The sequence below is a fragment of the Rhamphochromis sp. 'chilingali' genome (assembly GCF_963969265.1).
Source record: "Rhamphochromis sp. 'chilingali' genome assembly, chromosome: 11".
Classification (NCBI taxonomy): domain Eukaryota; kingdom Metazoa; phylum Chordata; class Actinopteri; order Cichliformes; family Cichlidae; genus Rhamphochromis; species Rhamphochromis sp. 'chilingali'.
In genome coordinates this window covers 23777294-23802816 of record NC_137938.1, presented here as the reverse complement: position 1 = coordinate 23802816, position 25523 = coordinate 23777294, and the positions used below count along the sequence as shown (strand labels likewise).

Here is a 25523-nt window from a genome sequence, read left to right as displayed (position 1 = left end):
ACTGTGAAAAATGTCTCAACTTCTTGTGTTGACGCTTACATCTATTGTATTTATAGCCTCTAATACATTTAATCAATAGAAGTTAATAAAAAGTGCTTTAAAATAGGCCCATTTATATTTCAGCCCCCCCCAAACAAACCGTTTTAAAATACATGAAAAGCTGAAATATATGTTTTGCTGCATTAACTACCTTACGTGAATTATTAAAACGTATTCAGAATTTGACACACTGCTCGTCCCAACATAAGCTACCTTTATGGGCTAAAAGTATCTGTTATTGGTATTTACGTGGTGGCGGATCGATACTAAAATTCACAGTTTCGTAAAGAATTAAAATGAGAGTCTAACCATAATCCGGTTTAAGGTTTGATTGGTGTAGTTGATAGAGGATAGAGAAAAACGTTCCGTGTGCTCAGCACTGCAAGGCGTTACTCTTGGAAAATTCAACCAATAACAAAACAGCAAGGTGTCACGTGACTTGGCAGGTTTCGCCTAGCTGCCATTTTGTATCTCCACTGTGCGGTCAGATGAAGTTGGTCGTCAACGAACGAGGGACGAAATAAGATGAAATTTATGCTATTTTATTAATTGGGACATCTTGCAGAAGTATATTTAAGTGTGATATATTTAGTTAGGCAGTGTTGTTCGAGGTCGACCGGCTGTTCTTCTTCTAACCGGACCGTTGGCCCTCGCCTCGGACTTCATCTTGTTTACATTCTACAGCGGAAAAGCTAACGCTAACGCCGTTAGCCAACCTGCTAGCTTAGCTGGCAGACAACTTTCCCTGCGTTAGCTTTCTAACGCTAAACATAGCGAAATGGCGGCCAATACGACACAAGCAGCCCCTACAACTAACTGGTAGGCAACACTCTTTGAACAGATTGTGATTTTAGGTTAACTTGCTTTAATGTATGACTGAAATAGGTATTTATACCCTAATCTTAAATTCGTGGGAAGGATGTTAGCTTAGGCCAGGGTGTTGGCAAGTACTAGCAGGCCGTTGGAGTAGTTAGCAGAAAGGTGATTTGTTAAGATGCTTGTTTTTTTATACATTATTTGTGAACATGTAATATTTTTGATTGAACGCCAGGGTTTGTTGCACCTCACTCTAATGTTGTACGTTGATGTTAGCAAGCGACAGTTGCAGTTTTAGGGTAGGCCTTAATTCATCAGCTGTTTTGGCTGTTAGCTGTTGCTTTAAACGTAATGATTTAATCATCTGCTTGAGATGATCTAATTAGCTGATAGATATCCGGTGTTAACAGAGGGAGGGTAGACTTGTTGTGTAAACGGGTAATGATTAAATGGTCAACATTTTGAGCACAATAGTAATCGTCAAGTAGGCCTTCAATCTATTTTCTGAAGCGAGCAGTTGTCTAAACGAATATAAATCTTATTGCAGACGGTAATTGGGCTTACTTCTGTTTTTCTGCTGATTAAATGGGTTTGATCATGTGTTCTGATCACTAGAATAGACTTGATACTTGACCTTTTGTTGATGGCAGGTCCTATGGTGCTGCTGCAGACGGCCAAGTCCATGAAAATCCTGAATGGGAGAAGGCAAGACAAGCATTAGCATCCATCAGCAAGAGTCAGACCTCTGCTAAGACTACACAACCTAACAGGACTGCTGCAGAGGTTTGTCTTTTTGTGCAGTCTGTTTGTTACACCTGAATATACCTGTACCATATCATATAGTCTCCATTATAGCTATATAAATTTCTGTATGATACAAAAATATTAGAATATTCATATTCTGATATTGCCTTAGCAATCTCATGCAGTTATATTCCCTAGTGAACATCAGTGAGACAAGCTCCAGGCACGTCTTGAGAGCCTGAGCTGCATGACAGCCTCCAGTGATCTAGCACCTACAAAGCGAGCCACTTGAACATCCTCCAACAAGCTTAATATTTGCAAAATATGCAAGGATATTTTTTCTTGTGAATTTGAAAGCTACAAACTTGTTTTATTGCTTTAGACAAAAATCACAAGTTCGAGTACAACCAGGCTGCGAAGGAAGATGTACTAGCAGCTGGACCATACACCCATTATTTTATGGTCTTCACCTTGCAATATAAATTGCCTTGAGGCAACTGTTGTTGTGACTTGATTTCACTTAATAAAACAATTTTATTTTTCAGTTTTAGTGTAGTGCAGCTCTTGAAGAGTTACAAGGCTGTTATTTTAGTTAAACCAAAGTGTTTAATAGTTATTTTATATCTTGTTGCATGCTCAGTCATCCATGTAAAGAAAATCCGGAAAGTTGATTCTGTCGCATTTTCATGAGGACAAATGTTTTGTCACTCATCCAAGTGACTTCCTCAGTCTCGGCTGAATGCAGGTTTCCCCCACCTTATAAACAGCACATTTGCATAATGACCAAATCTAGTGCCTAACAATAGGCTGTGAGTTCAGTTTCATGATCATTGGTCAATGGCCACAAGTACCATTCAGACTTAACATGAGTTTGTCACTTGAGACTATTATCATGTAATTTGTGGCTGTTTCAAAAACCAGAAATGTATGTAAGGATGAGTAAAGTAAAATCCATTTTAGCATTTTAGTTTTTGTCAGTCCTATTGATCCTCCATTGGGGGGAGGCCAAAACCTTCCATGTTTTTTTTTTTTTTTTTTTTTTTTTTTTTTTCTTCATATGCAGGACAATCCTTGTGTAAATAAAATGATTGAAAAGTAAGTCTAGAGTGCCAATTGAAGGGGGGGGGGGGGATTCTGTGAAGAAGAATGGGGGATTAGCTTGAATACTAGCAAGGATGTCCTAGGTTTTTAGGGTTACAGTGGTGATCACTGATAATGACCTAATTATATTGTTCACAGCAGTTAAAGCACTGAAACCTCCTACTTACTGACCTAATCAGATTTAACTGTGAGTTTGTGTTTATGTTGTGTGTATATATAGAAATACTTTCTACACATAGCAAAAACATGAGATAAGCAATACTAGATTGTAGTTCTAGTCTGACTTATGTGTTGTTAATGATATATTAGAATATATTGTTGGCTTCTGCATTTGCAGATGTTTTACAGCTTTCCTTGGGGCTTGACTGCACCAACTAACAAAATCATAGCTGGCTCAACTCCTGCTGCCAGTTCCTTTTAGTACCTTCTTTTATTGCTCTTCGGATTAATTATTTACAGAAAGAATTCTCAAAGATGCAGGCTGTTAAATTCCCAAAATTAAATAAAAATATTGCTCCCTAGAAACAGTAATGGCCACAGTATTCATCCAGTAGCACAATCCTACTTGAATAATGGTCTTATTAAAACTAGACAACATAAAGATGTCTTATGTATGATGAAGCTTTCTTGTAGTACAGACCCCAGGTATTAACCTTTTTAAAGTGTCTTATCAACTGTTTTATTGGTTTCACAAAGGTGAAGTTTTATGTTCACACTGCACTATAATTGCTGTCTGTGTTGGACTATGTTTTCTCAGTTCCTGGTGGTAACACTGAAGCTATGTTGCGTTTGTCTGTTATTTCAGGCTGGCCAATTCCAACCAGCAGCAACTGACTCTGCTGCTATGCAGCAGCAGCAGTACTATCCGTGGTACCAGCAAACTCAGCAACACTATCCTGGATATACATACTCTTATAACTACTACTACCCCATGGGGCCAGTAAGTAAAGATATGAGCACTGCTGCTTTCATTTGGAGAAGTTTTGTACAGTTACACTTTTTACAAAAACTGAATTTAAAGTGAGAAATATTATAAAATGTCCTTTTCTGAATTTCCAGTATGGTGGTGCCTATCCTCCAAATCAGTATGGTGTACCCCCAGGGCCTTACCCAGGAACTCCTACGTCTAATGGACAGGTACAAAATCTACATTTTCTTAGTAAAGCAGAATATTTATATGTAGAAATGATTAATATGATTCATGATACTTATCTGGGATTAAGAAACCTGAAAAATAAGCACATATTCAGGCACCACTGAAGCTGTAGTAGTGTTACAGGTTATATGGTTTTTTTGAAGTATTGCGTTTATTCTCCAGATACATGTGTAGCTTGCTTATGCTTGCAAAGTTTCATTTTTGTTGTAGTGCTGAAACAGGTTTTTCTGTCTTTTTACAGCCTCCCCCAGTGCCTGGAATGGAAGATCAGTCCCCCAGCTACACCTCCCCAACTCAACCTCAACCACCTCCCCCTGCTACTCCTCAACCACCCCAGAGCCCAACCACCTCAGAAAACCCCCCTCCTCCACCACCCCCTCCCATTCCCCCACCACCCAACTCCCAGTACCCCCCTCCCCCATCACAAACTTCTTACAATACCAACAACAGTATGACATACCCACCTGGAGACCCCAACCAGATGCAAGTCTACAATCATTCACAGGGAAGGCCTAACTATGGACAAAACTTCCAGGCTCAGAATGCCTATCAGGCATCTCAGAATAATTCCCAGCAGCAACAACAGCCTGCTCAGTATGCAGCTGGACTGGGCAGAGGAGAAGGCAACAAGAACAAAAACCAGAAGCAAGGACAGCAACTCTGGCACCGCATGAAACGTAAGGTTTATTGTCTTGCTGGGAAGCTTACATTCCTAATGTTAACTTTATTGATTTATTACAGAGTTTAATGGATGTGTTGCTGCTTTTGTTTTCATTCTATCCCCCTCTTTTCATTGTATTCAAGTGCAGTGTGTAGATGCACCATATTCAAACAAGTTAAAAACTTGTTAGGCCATTAAATGCAGAAATAGAGTAGGAGACTAAGTGTTTGTGGTGATCAGTCTAGCAGTGTTCATCCAAATTCAAAAATATGTAAAGGAATAAGTTGCTATTGCTATTATGAGAGTGAGTTTCAGTTACAATTCTATGATTTTTACATCTTGTAGAGGCACCTGGCACAACTTCTGTGAAGTTCAATATTCCCAAGAGGACCTATCAGGTATCCCCAGTTTCCAATCAGGCTTTCCCTCCAGGCGAACAGCCCCCGGGGTTGAATCCAGCACCTTCATCTCCTGCTACTGCCAGTGCTGCACCTGGAGGTCCTCAGGCACGGTGAGAAAACTGCTCTGTCTACAGTAATTCTTGATGTGGGAATGACTTGATGACTTTAAATGTAAATGCTTCTCCTCCAGACCGCAGGACTGGCCGCAAGCCATGAAGGAATATGTGCAGCGTTGTTTCACAGCTTGTGAGACAGAGGAAGACAAAGATCGTACGGAGAAGGTGCTGAAAGAAGTTCTACAGGACCGCTTAAAAGATGGCTCTGCTTACACCATTGATTGGACCCGTGAGCCACTGCCAGAGTGAGTTCAGTAGTAGGTTGTGGTTGTAACTACTTTAGGCATTGGAGTTCTGCTTTTGTTTTTTGTTTTGCATTCAAACTGTATTCATCTTTCTCTTCTCCTTTTTTAGGTTAAAGGTTAAGCAGTCTCGTTGGGAAAGCATTGCACCTCAGAGGACAACCGATACCTCAGTTGGCTGTGGTGGAAGCACAGTGGCTGGAGCTTCAAGAGGCAGAGGTATTGGACACAGATTGGGCAACTACAGGAATATCTTTTCTCAAAGGAGTCCAACTTCTAGTTCATCCAATTCCTCCTCCCGCTCACCATCACCTTCGCACAGCCGGCACAGGGACCGCAGCAACCAAAGGCACAGACGCAGGTATGGAACCATTTCTCCTCCTCTCTTTGGTTATTGTAGTTTTCCTGCATGCTCCCAGCTCAAATGTTCTCCTGTTTGTTTCCTGCCAGTGATTCTGACTCGCAGTCAGATAGCAGCATCTGCAGTGACCTCCGACCTCAGCTTTCAAGGCGAGGTCAGAAAGGAGGGCGTGGTCGTGGCAATGATCGGGATAGAGGGCGTGGAGGTGGTGAGAGAGGACGAGGAAGAGGTGGAAAAGGAAGAGGAAGACGGTAAATTTATAAAGTCTTGTATCGTTGTTTAGCAGAAAGAAAACATTTTTGTTTTGTCTTTTTAAGTTGCTTTATGGTGCTGATAGTTAGTATACCACCTTTTCCCCAGAAACATGGAGGATTCAGCTGTTGGAAAGAAGAGGAAAGGTGGCAGTGCTGGTTTGGATTTCCACGATCCCAACAGAGAAGCTAAGAAGCAGAGCCGAGCAGCCCGTTTCCAAAAACAGCTTCGCTCAGAGCCTCTGGTTCTCTCCATCAATGCCCTGGACCTGCCTGATGGAACACAAGAGGGCCTTAGTTGGGAGGACTGCCCCATTGTGGGAACATGTCAGGACATCACCAAGCACTACCTGAGGCTCACCTGTGCCCCTGACCCCTCCACTGTGCGCCCAGTGCATGTAAGTGTCAAGGTTTTTTTTTGTTTTTTTTTTAAAATCTCATTCTACTTGTGCATTTTGCTTTTAAATTCAGATACAATGTCCACTTGCATTATAAAATCATTTTGTCAAGAGAACAAGGAATTCTTTTGAAATATATTCTTGAATAAGGATTTTCTTTCTTACAATATTGAAGGAAAATCTCCCAAGGACAGAGGAAGGGGAACTGAATCTGTGCACTACATGTACATACTCCTAAATCCCTGCATCACAGGGCATCAAGATTCAGGCTTTAAATGGTTTAACTGTCATTCTAGGTGCTGAGAAAATCTTTGCAGGCTGTGAAAGCCCACTGGAAAACAAACCAGGACTATACATATGCCTGTGAGCAGATGAAGTCCATACGACAGGACCTAACGGTTGGTTGTCCTGAAATGCTATTTATTTTTTCAAAGTTAATTGATGTCTTTGTTATTTTATTCGTTCATTCATTGATTTTATTCCTCTTACCTGCACCTAGGTTCAAGGAATTCGTACTGAATTCACAGTGGAAGTGTACGAGTGTCATGCACGGATAGCTCTAGAAAAGGTGAATCTGTTGTTCCTCAGTAATTACAGACTACTTAAAAGTAATAAAGTGTTTTTGTTTTAAACTGGTTGAATGCTTATCTGTTTGTTTATTTATTTATTTTAGGGAGACCATGAAGAGTTCAACCAGTGCCAGACCCAGCTGAAGGCCCTGTATAAGGACAATCCCTCAGAGAACATTGGAGAATTTACAGCATATAGATTGCTGTATTACATCTTTACTAAAAACTCTGGAGGTATGCTCAGATCTTTTTGGAAGTCTTCACCACTGCACTGAACATTGTGGGATTTTTTTTTTTGTTGTTGTTTTGTTTTAACTATATTTACAAGTTTCTCTGTCTCAGTTTCTGACACTGGCCATTTATTCATCTTCCCCCTGCAGATCTAACCACTGAGTTGGTGTATTTGACCCCAGCACTACGGGCAGATGATTGTGTGGCTCATGCCCTCTCACTTCGTGCAGCTTGGGCATTAGGAAACTATCACCGGTTCTTTAAGCTCTACCTGGAAGCCCCGCGTATGGCTTCATATCTCATTGACAAGTTTGTAGAGCGTGAAAGAAAGGCAGCACTTAGGGCCATGGTCAAAACGTAAGTTATGCTCCAGTAACATGCTAATTGTAAATTTTAGCTGCTTCATTGCTGACCAGTTTCCTGACCCGTTTGCCTATTTTCTCTGTCCACAGGTTCAGACCCGACTTGCCAGTGCAGTATGTGCAGTCCACCTTAGCCTTCTCTTGTTTAGACTCCTGTATGGCCTTTTTAACCGGGCTAGGAGTCACATTCACGCCTTCTGATCCCCAAAAAATAGACTGCAAAACCAGCACAGCCTCTTTGGCTGCCTCCTGAGAGGGGTGGAAGGGTAGCACAGTGAAAGGAGTGGCTAAGGGACCATCATGGATCCTTACATATTCAATGCACTGCACTTCAGATACCACAGCGAGTTCAGATAAGAGCAGTGGCAGACTAACACCCATATAGAAAGATGCTGGCTAGTGTATTACTCTGTCAGGCCAAAAAATGCAGATCTGTTTTTCTGACACTAAGAACTGTTCTGAAAATGCACAGAACTGCACATACTGTCACTCACATATTCTAAGTTTAGCCCATCTCATTACATTTATGATGCCACATAAGTGAGGGAACAGATTAGACCTGAGATCAAGTAGTCTTAGTGACTGAGAAGTCACAGAACCAGATCACGGTTCCTGTTCCGTTACCACCTTCAGATTTCAACGCTAACAGTGTTGTTATGTCTTTTCCTTCCCAAGTCAGCAGCTCAAAGACCAGAAGATTCAACTTTTACCAAAAGGGAAACGGCTTTTCAAGTCATGCATCCAGCTCTTCACTGTCTGAAGTCAGACCTGCAAAATCAAGTCAAGTCTAGCTTTATTCTTACAGACTCAGAGATGCCAGCAATTTACCTGAAAGAAGAGGTGGTTTGTATGCCCTTCCCGCATCTAGTTTCCTCCTCAAATCTACAGCTGGCTGTTCCTCCCATTTGTCTCTACAAGGTCTGTGAAAGAAACTGAAGTCTAAAGTCCCGTTCCTGATTTAGTATTATTCATCCACTGCTCATGTTTATGAATTGGTCGATCAGCACTTAAACAAGTCTCGGATACGCATTGACTTTGTAACGGATAAGTGTTCCTCATCAAGATCAAGTTCCATGACCTGGAAGCTGAGCTTCATGTTCCAGAGTAGCCCCAGGCAGAGTGCAGTTCTGCTTCCATCACCCTCAGGTAGAAGTTCCTACCAGCACCTGGTGTCCAGCTCACCCTGTCAAATGCAGCAGTGCACCTCTGTATCCTCACCAGCTGTTCCTCAGAAAATAATGGTGACGTCACAGCTGACACCTTGGATGTAGCTGAAAGTTAGTTGGGTTTTTTTTTTTTTTTTTTTTTTTTTTTTTTTTTTTTTTTTTTTTGAGGTGGAGCATCAAAGGAAGACCTGCAGCTTCTTCAGGAAGGCTTAAAAAGTGGTTTGTATACTACACGCAAGGCTGGTAAGAGAAAGGGACTCTTCTGGAAGGAGGTGGATGACCGCACAACAGAGATGTTGCCTCAAGTTTTTGTTTGTTTTTTTGTTTTTTCCCAACTTGTTTTACATCTTGTGGGTTTATCACTTATCAGTATTTGGCATTCTCTTGTGCAAAAGGAAAAAAAATTATGGCGGTGGAATCAGAATTTTATTTTTTAAATTATATACTTCGTAATGATTTTTGGACAGTCCACGTGTCATTAAAAAATTAAACAATATCCTAAAATCCCAGAATTTTTACTACACAGATGGAAGCTGCTGTCTGAGTATTGCAATCAAAACATGAATTTAAAGTGGTACAGACAGCAGTGAAATAAAGAAGTAGTTTGAGTCCAGACAAGTGCTTTTATGTCCATTTTTTTCCCCAGAAGATATGAAATTTTTAACAAAAGGTTTGAAATGGGAGCCTCAGTTTAGTATTTAAAAAAACAAAACAAGATAAAAACAAGCTCTCTAAGTGGCCGTGGAGTTGATTCTCTGTACTTTGTGCTTTTTAGGACCCAGTTTAGTAATATTGATGGTATATTAACAACCCTTTAGACAATGAGTGGGGAAATTCAGTTACGCTGAAAATGGCGATTGATCAGCTCCTAAGTGTGAGGAAAATAATCCATGTGTTGCTTTTCACCAGCAAAGCATCTGGTCCTAATTGAGTTGTGCTGAAAACGTGTAGGTGGTCAACATTGTTCCTCCTTTTTTTTTTTTTTTTTTTTTCTTCTAAATTAATATCAGTATTAACCGCTGTAGGAACATTGAGTCTGACATTGAGTATTTAATCCTGTTTTGATTGATAAGAACAGGAATGGATTCAGGCTTAATGTAAAACCTCCACGTTTACTTATTAACAGAGTATACTTTGTAAATACTGTATGATAATTGATGTGATTTCTTTTTAGTACACCGTGTAGGTTTTTTGTTTTTGTTTTTTGTTCACACATGGGTAAGTGTGAATGTTTTGTTTGTTTTTTCTTTGTTCATACAACTATTGAACAAATTTGTGAATATGTTTAAAAAAAAAAAAAAAGTAGAATTTGATTGTATGCAGTGATCTCAGTGTGGCTATATCGGAGAAATGTCAGTTAGCACTGTTTCCGAGTGCAGCCTGAACACAGTTGCACAGGTTGTCAAATCCAATTTTGGCTCGATGCTCAGACTCCATTGGTCCAAAAAAGAAGGAAAAATAAGTTGTTGAAATTTTTCCCTTTAGGTTTTGTGCCACATTTTCCTGTTTTGTGCTCTCTGATTGGTTCCTGCTGGTTTCGTATATATTCAGTGACAAATCAGACCAATGTGGCTAAAACCTTGCCTCCTGACCAATCATGTCGATGAATCACGTGTGACCCTGGATCATATATATATTTTAGATGTGTTCGTTGTTGACCTTTGATTTCAGCATATGTTTTGTAATGACAAAGATCTCAACATGTTTCCTTTCTTTTCCCCCCCCCCCCTCCCTTCATTTACCTTACTCCCCTATCCTCCTTACTGCCCCCCCTCCCCTCACTCCTTAAACCCTCCTCCCACATGCCGCCAGACTTCTCGTCCTTCAGCTTGCAAGGCTGCTGCATTGCAGGAGCACACGGAGGGATAAGTGGGCGAAACTCCTCCAGATGCCTGCCGGAGAGAGTGAATTGTGAGCACTGTCTCGGTTTGACCCGCCTGAGTTGAAGCCATACAGCTCATAAAACACAGGGGAGCATCGCATAATGAAAAGTTGAAAATGTTGAAATGCTGCTAATGGGATTTGCTGCTAGCCCTTATTTAAAATGGTTTTGTGTGCAACATCGTACCTGTTCTAGTTTTTAAAAACAAAGCTCTCGAGTCGTGTTTTCCTTGTGCTGTGGGGTTCTGCGTGTCCAGATGCATTTGCATAGTTGTTTGCTGATAAGACTTTTCATATTTAGTTAGGTTGGATTTTTTTTCTCTCCACTGATTAGAAATGTTTTAGCTTTTGTTTGTTATACTGGCAGGCTGCTTGAGAGTTGAATTGGCATTGAATAAAATATGTCTGGACATGCAGAACATAGTGACCTAAAACTCACCAACACCTTTTTTTTTTTTTTTCAAGTATAAAGTTTATAGGTTTGTGTTCACATGCTAAGCAGTGACTCTTCTGAAATGATGTAAGAATTTTTTTTTTTTTTTTTAAATTTAATGCAGGCTTGTATTCTATACATCTGATGTCTCAGATTTTCAGCACTGAAACAGCCCAGGATGTTTGTCTTTACATAGAAAAATCATCCAGATAACTAATGTACACATTTTCATTTAATACCCCACCCCTCCCAATTTTTGTGTATTTTGCTCCTATGTTGGTGTATACCTCCATCAGTCTTTGTAACTGCTTTTTTGACCCTTGAAGAACTCCCATCTCCCTCTTTCCCTCCACCTTTGTTCATTTCTTTTTCTTTTTTTTTCTTTTTTTAACTAGTTTTTTGTAGAATCTTCTCACTTTCTCTTCTTCACTCCTCCCTGCATGATGTTTCAACCTCTCTCCTCTCCCCTGACTCTCTAACCAGTATTTCTCTTTTGTCATTCTTACCCTTTTTTTTCCTCTTATGTTGGGTATGTTTGTGACTGCCGTGTGCAACTCTCACTAGTAAGTATTGTATCCTGTCTGCAGTGCTTTTAATAGTTTGTGTTGCAGCACTTTAACAACTGAAGCTGAAGGTCTATCTGTAATGCGCCCTCCCTATCCCTCATTCCCATGGCTACATAGATCTGATAGGATAAACTGCCATTTTGTAAATATTGTGTACATATCTTTTGGAAAGACGTCTAATAAAAAAAAAAAAAAAAGTACAGAGAGCACATACTGTCTTTTGTTTTTGCTGGAGTTGATTGAAATCTAGCAGTTCAGTGGAGCACAGAGTTGCTTGCAAACAGTTTATTATGAAGATGTTGAATGATGGCATCTGTGATAAAGCAGATCAGCTAGCAGACGAAGCACGATGGTTTAATGTTCATTCATATGGTGATAGTTTTTACTTTAACCAACACACATTAAAAATCCTTGAGAGCAGCTGGAAAAAAGTTAGTGTGGAAGGTTAAAGATGTAGAAAGTGCAGCAGGAAAAAAAATCATTTTGTCATGCAAACAGCAAAAGGCATATAATGGCAAAGGACAGTTCAGTTTAAAAATGGCAAGAAAGCTGGCAAACGAAAAAGACTAAACGCTAAAAGAAATACTACTAAGAAGAAAAAAGGCAGAAGCAGAGCAGCGAAACGGTACAGAAGAAATTCACACGAAACAAACGTGGAGTAAAGAAGTTGTTGCATAAAACACTTATAAGACTTAATAAGAAAAGATTAAAATGCATTGCTGATCTATCACATGAGGTGAAACTTACAAAGGAAATGAAACAAAGGCCAATAATCTGGAAGTTTAGAATGTGCAGAAAATAGAAAAAGGCCCAGGATGGTTTTCATACATGTAGAGCATGAATACTGGCACTGAGTGTTAGAAGGAGGAGGGAAAAATATGAGAATGATGCAACTAAACAGTAAGCAGTGAAATCACACAAAGAAAATAAAAGAAGGGTTTGTTTGGGGGTTTTTTTTCTATAGCCTTGTCGATGTAATGTTGCGTTGCCACAGAAGAAAAACCAGAAACCCAGGGAGTGAGGAGAAGCAGAATAAAGAACAGAAGAGATAGAGGAGAAAAAAGTCTGATTTATTCAGAGGTAAACATCAAACAAAGCAGAATAGAGTAAAACAAAGCCAAGAAGAACTAACTGATACAAGAAAAGAAGTCATTTAGCAGTAATGAAGGAGAAAAGAGGGAGAAAATACAGGACAGTGACCCTCCGGTCATCAAAGCTCAAGCAAGGTAGCAAGGAGTGAAGCCAGAAAACAGAAACTACACTGTGTTAGTATTTATGAACAGAAAGGTAGGAAAGGACTCAAGAAACTGCAAACAAGGATTAAATGTAACGGCTGTATGAAAAGCTAAACATGTAGATTTAGAGGTAGATTGTTAGAAATAAAAATAAGTCCAGCTGATAAACATTATTTCTGTGCTTTTAGTTGCAATATCAGTGTCGCAGCCAAATCGCTCTCTTGATGTTGAAACTCACAGACATTCCCACACGCACACACACACACACACACACACACACACACACACACACACACACACACACACACACACACACACTCAGTAGATAAATGCCAACAAAAATAAATCATTTAAAATTGTACAAAATGTTTTTTGCACAGTTTGACCCCTGAAAAAAAATCCCAAATTATTAAACACAAGAATCTCACAGTATTTTTTTAACCACTTATCCAAAAAAAAAAAAAAAAGCAAAGCATTAAAAGGTTTCAAGCGACAGCGTCTCCTACGTATTCTCCAGCAGAGCGGATGGTAAGTGGGTCCTACAGTATTTTAACCTTCAGTCTGTTTAGTCTCCCGAAGAGAGGTTGTGATGGAGACAGGAGGTGACACCACGTGTGCCACATTTCCGAGGTTGTTTTTAAGGATTATTGTAATCTGCCCTGCAGTGTCCCAAAGTTCAACAGAGATGCCCGACGACCCCGCCCTTCACCGGGCCTCAGTAGGGGGTGAAGCGGTTGTATCCTCCTCTGTACAAACTGGCCTGTTGACAGTAGTAGGGTGAAAGGTGCAAGTTAACCACCGTGATGTATTTCTCAGATTAAGCTTTGTTTACTCTGATAGCTGCTCACCATTGTACCGACCCCATACGTTGTTGGTCCGACTGAGTGGTGATAGGCCTCTGGAGCGTAAACCCGTCCATATCTGTTTAAAAAAATAATAATATCACGACTCCAATTAAACTTTGTTTCTTATTAATTTATCTGCAAATGAAATTCTGCAAATTCTTTATGATTAATGAAAGCCAACTGAAGTCAGGCATATATGTGAATTTTTTTACATTATGTGAATATTCTGCCATGATTAATGTGAGCATCCAGCACTGTAATAAGTTATGTGATGGAAACCAATCAAAAGCACATTTGGTACTGAATAATATCTGAAGTATCTTACAAAAACAGTACTTTGGGTGTTATTATGATATTGTTATCCTTGGAAGAGCCACACATCCCTTTGAGGTTGTGTTTGGAAGGCCATCCGGCATAAAAATCTGCCAAAACAAACATGTGGATCTGCCCACTGTGACGACCCCTTGTGACTAAGGGAGCAGTTGAAAGCTTCTTCTTCTACTAGCAGTTTGTGTGCTATTGGTTAATTTAAAGCTGCTTAACAAGGCCCATAAAATCCTTGAGATAAAAACAAGAACGTAATCTCAGGTGGGATCTTTGAGCTACACAGGAACAAAAAAATGAGGTTTTTTATTTTACATACTGTGTCCACTCACAGTAAATGTTACAAGATAAATTCCTGACTGTTTGAGAAAATCCAGATCTTTACTTCCTGGCACAAGGCAGAATATTTTCAAAAGCTGTGTTTATCTTGATAAAAGTTACAAAAGCCAAGTTTGAGTTCAAAGAGTGAGCTCTGTGTAGGTAGGAAGACATTTTCATGGGAATAGCCGAAATGCTCCAAATAGGTTTTGTGTTTCTGCTCAGGTAAAAGCGGTATATACTATTAGGCACACAGCTGCTCAGTGGTACTGCTGAAGCTCAAACACAGCATCAGAATGAGCAAGAACATTCATCTTTGTGTACATTGTTTGTCTGTTTACCCATCACTGTAGGTCGCTGTGGCAGCAGATGCTGACTGAGCCACTCTGTATGCTGCAGGGTATCCGCCCTGCATGGGAAAGATGAAGCAACAATAAAGCAGCAGCAACTGATTGACTGATTAAAAAAGTAAAGATATGAGTAGAGTTCAGCTGCGTACATAGACTTCTGCTCCATACAGTCCATCCTGATACACAACCCTGAAAAAAAAAGAATAAAACATTATCAAAATGAAAGTAATTGGATATAAAGCCGACACCGGTGCTCAGAGTCTTACCCAGGGTAGGTGGGGACAGCAGCAGGTGTGGTTGCAGTGGAGCGAATTGTGTTGTAGACAGCTCGACCCCGACCACGCAGCGCTGAACCGCGGTAGGCCAGCGTAGGAGTCGCTACAGGGTACGGAAAACTGGCAACTAAAATAGAGGAGAGGAAAAAAAGTAGCAGGAGGAGTGAAATGGCAGTGCTGATCATCTCTTCAGAGCAATATGTCAGCATGAAAGAGGGAAACCTTTAGTTACCTGTATAGAGCTCAGGTGCGTACATGGCCCCCATGACTGGGTTGATCTTCCAACCGGAAGCTGCAAAAACAAGGCCTCTATTAAAAACAAGCTCCAAAGATTAGTCAGGACCCAAATATTAATGAGAAGTTTCTTACTTGAGATTTCACCGTTCACGAGAGGCGCTTGGGGTTTCTTGGTAACTACTCGTGCAGTGGCATTATTAACCTGGGGATAAAATAATAAGGATAATCATGGAATCAGAAAGTTAAACCTACAACACAAAAGCTGCGTGATTTCCAGCCATGTGATCAATAAATATCACTTAGGTATAATGTCCAAGGGAAGTTACAGGGTCATAAATACATTTATAGTGAGGTGGCCATTTTTTTTCTCTCTCTGGGTAAAACAAAACTGCATGTTTGTTTTCTAGTTTTAAAAAAGAAATGGGGAAATCTCGCTTTACCTCGATCTTCCTCCCTTCCACAATTGTCCCGTTCAGCTTTTCTCTTGCTCTGTCAGCCTCGGTAGCATTCTCGAAAGTGACGAATCCAAAGCCCTGTGTGTTTGCACGGTTATATGTTTACTGATGAATGATTCCCACGTTGGTTTAAAAGCACTGATCATATTTCTGAGCTGCTCACCTTTGACCCCCTCTCATTGAAGATAATCTCTACATCGAGGATCTTGCCAAATTGCTGAAAGTGTCAGAGCAATTTTCACAGAGTGGAAATTGTTGGATTCAACATGAAAACATGGGCTCTGTGTATGTGTGAAGCTCAGAAACGAGGTGACTGTCATACCCCAAACATCTGGCGGAGGTCTGGGTCTCTAAAGCGAAAGGGGATGTTCGAGACATGGAGGCGTTTCGGTTGGGTTTTACCTGACCCCTCTTCCTCGCTACCGCTTCCTGCCCCGCCCCCCGATGACACGGACACACTGAGAGACTGGGGGTCAGAGGTCACGGGGACCAAAGAGTCCTCCTGACAGTGAGAAAGCACGAAACAGGACAAGGAGGCAGAGGAAGAGGAGGAGGCAAGCAAGTGGATAGAGGAAGAATGGACGGGAAGAACAAAAAAAGATGGAAAACAAAAGATGGAGAGGGTGTGAATGAGGTGGGACAGATGTGAAGAAAAATTAGGAGAGGGCATCAGTAGAAAAGCAAAGAAGGAAAAGAGAAAAACAAACAAACAACAAAGTAAATTCAACAAATTCAACATGTTCCAGAGAATTTCATGTTTAGGTAAAAACTCCAGTTGCGTAAGCATCACATGGCATTAAAGCTCAAAGATCACTTTCATGAGATCAAGTGAACCAAACCAAGTTCAACCAGCATTCAGCAACCAGTGAACCTTCTCAAGCAAATGTAAGGAGGCGTGGAAGGGGCTCCAGTTTAGTGAGGCGTCGTTGAATACATGCCTGTAGGAGATTAGGACAATGACGCTAACAATAAACGCCAAATGTCTGGTATTAAAACTGCTCATTCCAGCCGTCGTGAAGAGTGAGAAGTTGTTTTAAGCTGTTTTCAGACTCTAACTCAAAGTTTCCCACAGTGGCTCTAACAACTACTTGTTTTACCTTAGTATTAAAGACATACCTGTGCTAGATTAACTTATATAAACTGCCCCATGCAGAAAAATTCAAGAACTAATGTGCCAAAACCAAAACATTCACTATCCCACAATGCACCACGATGCTAGTGTGTGTGCATGTATGTGCATATATATATATATATATGTGTGTGCAGGTGTGTTGGCCAACCAGCATTGTTCAACCATTGCAAGAAAAGTGGTTAAAAATATATAGATTTGAAAGAAAATCTGCAAAAAAGGGCAACAAACTAAAACCAGTGAGCTTCAGCAGCAAGAAACAAAAGGAAGAGGAGGAGCAGGGAGCACAAAAATTAACGCGAAAAAGAAAAATTACTGGGAGATGTGCTACTCTAATGGAAATAAGATTACACTCCCAAGCCCTGAGTATTAGCAGTCTAGTACCACGAGGCAGATAAGGAGTGAAAAAGGCTTCAGTAAACAAGGCAAAGAAGGTGCACAGAAAGGGGACAGAGTTTAAAACTGAAGGGTCAGTGGGGGACGGGTGGGGTGGGGGGTCACGGTGCTGCTTTTTTGCCAAAGGTTAAAGTCGTTCGTCAGGGGGCATCATTAATAAGAAGGAGACAGACAGAGAGAGGTACAGAAACACATTCATACAGACATATAAATGCACACAGGCTACTACTGGTGTACACTACACTGGCTCGATGTGGCTTCAACTGTAGACAGCAGACCCACACACACGCACACACACACGCACATACAGGCCAGAGTGGAGGGGGGGGGGACAGAGGTACAGAGGGTTGAGTTGGGTGGTGGTGTCATTGTCACGATGCAGGATTGAGTTCTGGACCTGAGCGATATTTCAGACGGGGGAAAGGGGGGGGAATCATCCGGTCAGCCTCACCCCGCCCCCCCCTTTTTGACCCCCTCCCTCCGTGGCGACGTCTCAACTTTCCCCGAAAATCATCACGGACCCGAGTATGTCTGGGACTCTAGTGATAAAATATATAAACGGGGCCATAAAACACCATTTATGAGAGGAGGAAGGGAGAAGCAGGACACAGAGCTGACCTGCCACACAGATCAGACGGCTCTGCGTGTGTCAGAGTAGATGTTTCCATGTCTGAAGGAGACTTCTGCACTGCAAAAACAAAACAGTCACACACATCTCTGACCACATAACTCATGTCTTCATGAATAAGAAAAAAAAAATCTGCTAATCCGTTAAGAATATTTAAACCTGTTCCAAGGTGAAATCACATCTTCAAGTAACCACTTCTGCAAGGTCCCAAAAGGTTGGTTCTGTTCATCTGGATGAACCGTTTTCAGTGGGAGAAACGTTTCGTCACTCATCCAGGTGACTTCTTCAGTCTCAGCTGACTGCAGGTTTCCCCAACCTTATAAACAGTACATTTGTATAATGACTGAAACTAGCACCACTGAATAAACAGTGGGCTGTGATGTCAGTTCCTTGAGCATTAATATGCAAATTGTCATTGATCAACAACCACTGATCAAGGACGAATGATCAATGGTCATGAGTACCATTCACAGAGTTGGGGAATGGCTGCAATCACAGCCCGATGAATCAAACACTGATGCACTAAAAAAATAAAATATATTTTTTATATTTTGTCTACTAAACAATATTTTGTTTACTAAACAATCCAGTTTTTAGAAAATAGAATTTTAAGGGTAGTCAAAGGAGCTTGCAAAGAAAAGCGTCTGGACTTCTTTAAGTTGCTTGAAGACGTTTCACCTCTCATCCGAGAAGCTTCTTCAGTTCTAAGGTCAAATGGTGGAGAGTCCCAGATTTAAACCCAGTGGGAGTTTCCCCCCACAGAGGGACAAAAGGACCCCCTGATGATCCTCTAATCACATGAGCCAAGGTGTGAAAACGGGTGTGGGTCCCAATCAGCCAGAGTTTCAGGTGAGCTCATTGTGAAACCTGGCCCCACCTTATCATGCGATTTCCTGAGGTCAGATGGCCCAGGGTGTGAGTGGGCGCTAAGGCGTCTGGGGAGGGAACTCAAAACTGGATTATAGATGGTGTCGTAAACCATCGCCCCTGTTCAAAGATGGTCGCTTACAGTGGACATAGATGGCTTCTAATTTTAAGGGTAATATTTATTTCAGGCTTTACATGGTTAAGATAAGTTTTTTCAAAATAAAATAATAAATACGTTTTTTTCAATTACAGACCTGGGAAGTGACAATAGGTCTCTGCAGGCAGTGTGAGTCAAAATATTACATTATTTAAAAAAGACAAACTTTCTCTCGTGTGTGTTGCTGTTTTTTTAATCAATTCAGTGAGAATGGCATGGTAAATTTTGCTTTTAAACTGTAAAGCCTGGTTCTGCTGGCTGTCTCTTCCTGCTAAAAAGGTTTTTTCCCTCTCATATTGCAGGGTTTTTAGCTTACAGTATTAAGGCCCTTGAGGCAACTGTTATTGTAAATTTGTTATTGTAAATGAGCTTGAAATTGAATTCAAATTGCTAATTAGGAATAATGCAAGTAGCCTACAGCTTACTGGTGGTCATTATTCTGCAAGTAGGCTAACAAAAAAATCACTTTGATTTTAACCTGATGGCAGCACAAGATGGAAATTCTAGAGAGTCCCTCAAGTTCTGAACTGTGTAATTGTATAATATAGTTTATTACAATTTCCATAAGATTCCAGCAGATTAGTAGCCTGTTGTAACAACAATTCCTCATCGTTTTATCAAGTTATTTCATTCAAAATCAAGAGGAAACATCAGGCAGCTCATAAAGACTGAGGCCAGTGTGACCTGTTTGTGCATTAATGTGTTCTCTGTTATTGTAGGGTCTTTATCTTACAATATAAATGGAAATTAAAGACGCTCCCACAGTGCACCGATGCTGAAGTGGTGCAGGCCACACACAGAAAGAGATCAGCAGCAACCAGAGACCACAGGGTGTCAGTGAAATTCATCAGTGTGGTAACTGCCAGTATGAGTAAAGGACACTGCTGCCACACCACCGGCAAGATTACACTGAAACATTTGAGGTAATAAACATGAGGGTTATCTACGCAACCAGCCAGGAACAGCTGCAGAGCAATGACTTTAGATTCAACTGAGGATAAAATTATAATGCAGGTTTCTTCCGTTGATTTAATAAAAGATTAATTTGGTTTTTAAAAGAATATGTAAAGCAAATTTGATGGTAAACAGGTTGAAATAATCTTATCGCAGTAGCAGAATGAAGACACAAATTATCTATTAAAAAATCTCTTTAGTTTCAAAAACCATTTGTTGATACATTTTTAAAGATGTAATCATTGTTTATCCTGTACCAGAAATGATTTCATCAGACAAATCACAAAAGCCTGACATGGACTTTATAAACATCCTTCAGATAGCTTAAACTGTAAACTGTAAGTATCAGCACAAAGTTCGAGCGGCGATCTGGAAAGGTGATCAGTTTTATTGACACTTAAATGAGACCTGGGGGAGGGAGAAAGGAAAAGTGGGCATTTATTTTCATCAATAAATCCCTTATCAGCTGCCTCGACATTTTGCTCCACAGAGGGTGACAGGCATTTCCATACAAGGACACCGCGGTGGACATGGGGCTCTAAATATAGAAGGAAACCCTATCTGGGCCTGTTGCTCTGCAGAACATGTGAAAGTGCTACCTGTCGACTTACTGACGATCATGTTTTATTGGCCTGGAACATCAACATTTGTCACAGACCGCTCTTACCGTGTTGCCAGATGTCAGAGAGTCGCCCCCATCGTGCTGAGGGCCCTGATAGACTCTGAGCTGGGGATGTTCCTGGTACTCTGAGCTCGGATGTGCAGAGCTAAAGTCGAGAGTTGCCAGTCTGCTGGCGGATGTTGGGGGACCTTGACCTGGTGGGGGGTAAGAGGGAGGCGGGGCATAGACCTGAGGCAGGGCAGGGTCTGCGCTGCCTGGGGCAGCCTCCTGAGTGGGGGCCCCCTGAGGAAAAGAGGAAGAGGGAGACGAATGAGCCACTCATGCCAGAATATGACAGCATAGATGTAAACAAACGAAACACAAGATGTTGTTGTTGATCTTCTGTTTTTACAATAAAACAAACTGCATAAACACGCTGCAGTGACACTGTGATCTTTAATGAAGATGACAGATACACAAATACCACAATAAATGATTGTTCCACCCAATTTTACACATCAGTTTAACTGTCAGAAGGAGTAAAATGCTGTGAAATCTCTTAAATAATCTGATAATAATAACCATAGCAAAAGATGTTTTTAACAGTAATAGTAAGACAAAATACAAAGCTAAATAAGCTTACTGGTAGGTTGCAGTGTTTGGAAGAGGTCACTATAAATTACCTTATATATTTACCTATTCTTTTTTAAATAACTGCCTTTTGTGAGTTTGTTTTTTGTGTGTGGTAATAAAGAAATAGTAAATTATCCTTGAAAAATACATCTGATGACCAGTCCTAAACACTACATTTCTTTTTGCTTATCCAAAGCAACATCCAAGTATAGATATAATTAAAAACATCTCTAATATTAAGACATTTCTCACAATTGTAATAACTGATTCATTCTTAATGCCAAACGTGGAGCTCATTGTTAAATTTAACTCTTTCTGTTTTTCCCATTACAAATGACAGATTTGGCACTTGAAAACAATATTTATGTCCAAAATGTTGACTTTATGTAGTACAATGTCATGTAAAATTATTGGAATCTCATCAGATTCAACAGCCACAGGTATGTTTTAAGTCTCATAGACTTTAGAATCTCTAATATCCATTTTAATTAAACAACTGTTTACTTAAAAACTTTTTTTTTTTTTAAAAATGCGTAATAAACTACCTTTAATGAGAAAAACAAGATTAAACAGGAAAACAGGACCTCCTCCAAACCAAGTGTAAGCAGTGGTTTGGAGGAAACTCCTGCGCAGTTTCCATTCAAGTGAGGTAAAAAGCAGAGAAATAAAAGCGGTCTTACCCCCTTACTGCATTCCTCGATCTCTGATGCATTGTCTAACAACTGCCGCATTTTTAATGCCAGCTGACCACCCGCCCACCGCACCATAAGTTCTACCCATCCACCAATCATCAAATGATTGCTAGAGGAAAAGTGACCGGGGGTGGGGGGTGGCTGTGGGTGGGGGAGGTGTTCCACACCAGCTGTGGACATCTGTAACTTTCAGTCACCTTGTTGCTCCCACAAAGAGCCCAGAGGGCCCCTCTAACCTACTCATGAGCACAGAAAGCGTACGGAGCTTCCCCCCCAGGATTAAGTATTTATGAATGTGTGTGCTCCTGCTGAGGGTGCATCGTGCTAAATGTCGCCTCCGAGAATATCGGCCCTGACAGACACGGTTTTATTACCTCAGAGACATTTTCATGAACATCTACTTCTCTTTGTGTTGTGTGGAGTGGCTCAGTTGCCTTTTAAGAAACAGAGGACTTCACAAGCACAATAATGACATCAATGTTTGGGTTGGGTGCGAGTGAAGTGCTTCGCTGATCTTACTACAACATGACCACACAACAGAAAAAACAACAAAGTGAACACAGCTGTCAGACTACAGCATACTTATACTGCTTACACTTGAATTTCTGATGTTGAGCTTGCTTTATACTATAAACCTACCGCCGCCTCGTTTTGGACCCAGCCATGCTTCAGGAAGGCCGAGATGCATCAGTGATTCAATAGTGTTAAAGATCCCACCACATCAACATGACAGTCTGCACTCCCTGACAACGTCTGGCAGGAGATATGAGTCCACGTGTCACACACCAGGAGACTAAGAAACACAGTCTGTGCAGCCTCACCTCTTCACACTGACTGTCTACATATATGTTGTATATATGCCGCCTTCTGTACTGTTATATGTGTATTTAAACTTTCTGATTTATTGCTTTATATCTTGTGTTAGGACTTCCAGCTGAAGCATTTAACACAACAGTTCTTGTATAAACAGATGAGATATCTGTGACGGGCCTTCTCAGACTTTCAGGAGACAGGGAGTTCTTACAGGAGGGAAAACTTTCCAAGGACTTCATCGCAACAGTAACACTGAGTGGCAGATTCTTACTATTGGAGCTGTTCGTACTCTAAACTTTTCCATCTTAATACTTCAGACACATGTGACATGATATGTTTCAACCACATGAAGGTTTGTGCTGATCATGAAGATAATGTATAGAGCCCGTATGTTCATTCTGATGGTGGACAGTCCTCATTTAAAGATGTACAATAATGCTGCAGCACAATGTTCAGATGAAATTATTTTGTCTTGGCTTCCGGATACGACTTCACAAATCTAAGAACATTTATTCTGGAAGACAATCCTGGAAAATCCTCACATTTGTGAGGATTCCCCCACAGTAACTGGGAATATTTCTATTAGAGCACTGATACTTTCACTTAATCACTGGATCAGAGGATACCCTGAGTTACCTTACAAGCAAAATGCCACAAGTGTGTCAGCTGCCTTCAGGATTTAAAGGAGTCACGATTAAAAAAAACTCTATCCCACGCCAGCTCATAATGGCTGGCATAGCTCTGCTGGCTGTTAAACTGGTTGTATAAGCAAGGAAATGGTTGTCAGGCAGACTCTTGTTGGCTTGGAGGATTTCATTTGACCACTCTCTGTTGGTTTGGAGGAGGATTTTTAATAAAGTGTGCACTCTCAACAAACCAGATTTGACATTCAAGCAGGCTTCACCCTGATAATTACTGAATGAGGAAAAGTTGATGGAGATGATTCATCTGCAGCTCTTACTCATTATTCAAGAGAAATATTTAAGTTTGAACCAGAGCTGAAAGATAGGTATTGAGGCGCCGTCCAACTCTGAGGCCGTTCTTAACTCTCGCACTGGAGCTGGAACATGTTTCCAAATATGTTGACACAACTTGCACCTGCACTCTGTCCTACTTATCAGAAGAAACGACGATCTAGCTGCTCCGACCCTCCTCCGAGATATAAAAGCGATGTTGAGCGAAGAAAATGCATCTGTTAGATATCACTGTCAACTCTCCCCCCACCTTACAGACTAACTAACTAACCAGCCACTGTGTCTGATTCAGCACCACAGTCTCAACACGAGACTCCTCACGGGCTTGTTTTTTATTATCATTGCCATTTGTTCCCCCTCTCTCGCTCGTCTCCTTCCTCAGCTGCTGGCTTGCGGTCAGAGGTCGACAGCTCGGAGCCAGGTGCTTGCTGGGACAGTTGCCATGGGATTTACACAAGACGAAGCTGACTGCAGATGTGGCCTTTTGGTGCTGGCCGAGTTACAAATGTTAGCAACATGTAGCTTATTAAAGTGTAACACAATATTCCTTTTTTTCATCCATCCATCTGCACATTCTGCACATCCCGGTTCCTCCTATTGAGCGACACGACAGCCTTTTTGTTTATATTGCTGATAAAAAAAAAAAGAAGAAGAAAAGATTGCTGATAATGAGGAGAGAGGAGTTTTACAAGCTGCCAAATGTTGTGTTAAAACAGATGCTCCACATCAGTCATAAAGGAATTTCCCCAGCACTTGGAAATATGACACTTTTAAAAAGGGAACAATTGCTGGATTGAAGTGAAGGATTCGAGCATTTCGGTACGCTGTATACTGTGTATATTGTTGCACTGACAATAAAGTTCTTGAATCTTGGAAGATCTAGCTGGGGCTTCAGACTATTTACTTCAGTGCCAGTCACCTTCAAATAACAATTCTCTCTGCATCTGTTTTCCATAAACAGCTCTCTGAATCTTATGAAATAAGTCAAGGTTATCCCGGAGGAGCCTAATATTCAACATTTAAATGCACAACAGGCTGGTTTCACACATTTATCTTAAGCACAGCTCACTACAGGACACAAGACAGGTGACAGACCCTCTTCCTGTGATTATCTGCTCAGGAGAGGAGGGCTAAAAATACAGCTGGTGTGAAGCACAGAGACAAGGTAGAGAGATACTAAATGAGCTGTGGCATTAGTGGCATGTCAGGGACACTTGCTGGTGGACTAAAGATAACCACTAATATGTCCTTACTAGTGAATAAATAAGACATTTCACAACTAGCACACTTCACACAGATCCTGTTGCATATTAAGCAATGCATCGATAGACTGAATTAGATTAAACTGTGACTTAGGGCCTTTTGGCTTCTTCTGCTCACTGGAAAATGTTTTAAGTTTTACAAAATACAGGGATTTTGTCTGGTAATAGGAATAAGATCTTTTTAGTTTAATCATTAAGCAAAATCATACAAAGGTGCTGATTTAAATGTCCAATTATTTGATTATATTTCTTAATGTGAGTATTTGGGTGAATAAAAGAATAAATAACAACCAGAGCTCTAGAAATGCAAAATAACTGACATTGAGATTAAGAATTGTAATAATAAATAATATTATTTTGTTGCATAAAGTTATAGTTCCCCAGTAGATGATTTCAGGGATGTTCCCTAGGGGGGAAAATCTCAGTATTTATGTGATAATGTCTGGCCACAGTGTAAATCAAGAAGTTTACCTGAACTATGCTGGGGTAGCATGTGGTTGCCTGTGGGTAGACGGGGAGTCCATAAGGCTGGAGGATCACAGTGGGTGAGGAGAGCATAGCCCAAAAACGACACACGAGGAGATGAGGAATGGAGGAAAATGGGAGGAAAAGGAGAGCAGGGGGAAAGGAAGGGTTGATGTACACACAGAAGAGCAGGCGATCAGGCTGGAATTTTTTTTTAAAAAGGGAGGAAAAATCCCAAATGAAGGAAACAGAAACTCCAAGAAAGTGAGGGAGGTGGGAAAAAAAGACCACGCTTAAGACTTTTGCTTCACCTCGAAAATGAAGTCAAGCAAGAAAACACAAGGGAAACCCCCAAAACACCCGGAAAAGATGGGATTTAGAGCAGTGAAAGAGAAAGCCAGTGAGCTTCTGTGTGTCCA

General features: G+C 40.8%; 2 protein-coding genes across 3 annotated transcripts; one reads left to right on the top strand and one right to left on the bottom strand.

Annotated features, from left to right (window-relative positions):
* The first annotated feature begins 506 nt into the window (after positions 1–506).
* leng8 (leukocyte receptor cluster (LRC) member 8) lies at positions 507–13046 on the top strand. Its single transcript, XM_080897398.1, has 15 exons — positions 507–858; positions 1506–1638; positions 3506–3640; positions 3760–3837; positions 4098–4533; positions 4863–5028; positions 5109–5279; positions 5389–5637; positions 5727–5888; positions 5998–6286; positions 6583–6684; positions 6786–6854; positions 6960–7089; positions 7236–7443; positions 7539–13046. Exons 1-15 carry the CDS (start codon positions 818–820, stop codon positions 7699–7701), a joined length of 2532 nt encoding a protein of 843 aa, XP_080753524.1. The 5' UTR covers positions 507–817; the 3' UTR covers positions 7702–13046.
* On the bottom strand, positions 12957–25523 carry rbfox1l (RNA binding fox-1 homolog 1, like). Of its 2 annotated transcripts, none has more exons than XM_080897400.1 (12): positions 25111–25523; positions 20332–20568; positions 15856–16035; positions 15697–15750; positions 15519–15611; positions 15211–15280; positions 15074–15133; positions 14833–14968; positions 14716–14755; positions 14558–14625; positions 13578–13650; positions 12957–13489 (listed from the first exon to the last, which is right to left on the bottom strand). In XM_080897400.1, exons 1-12 carry the CDS (start codon positions 25195–25197, stop codon positions 13445–13447), a joined length of 1143 nt encoding a protein of 380 aa, XP_080753526.1. In that variant the 5' UTR covers positions 25198–25523; the 3' UTR covers positions 12957–13444. The 2 variants fall into 2 exon arrangements, with proteins under 2 accessions (XP_080753526.1, XP_080753525.1); XM_080897399.1 differs by lacking the exon at positions 25111–25523 and adding an exon at positions 21579–21726.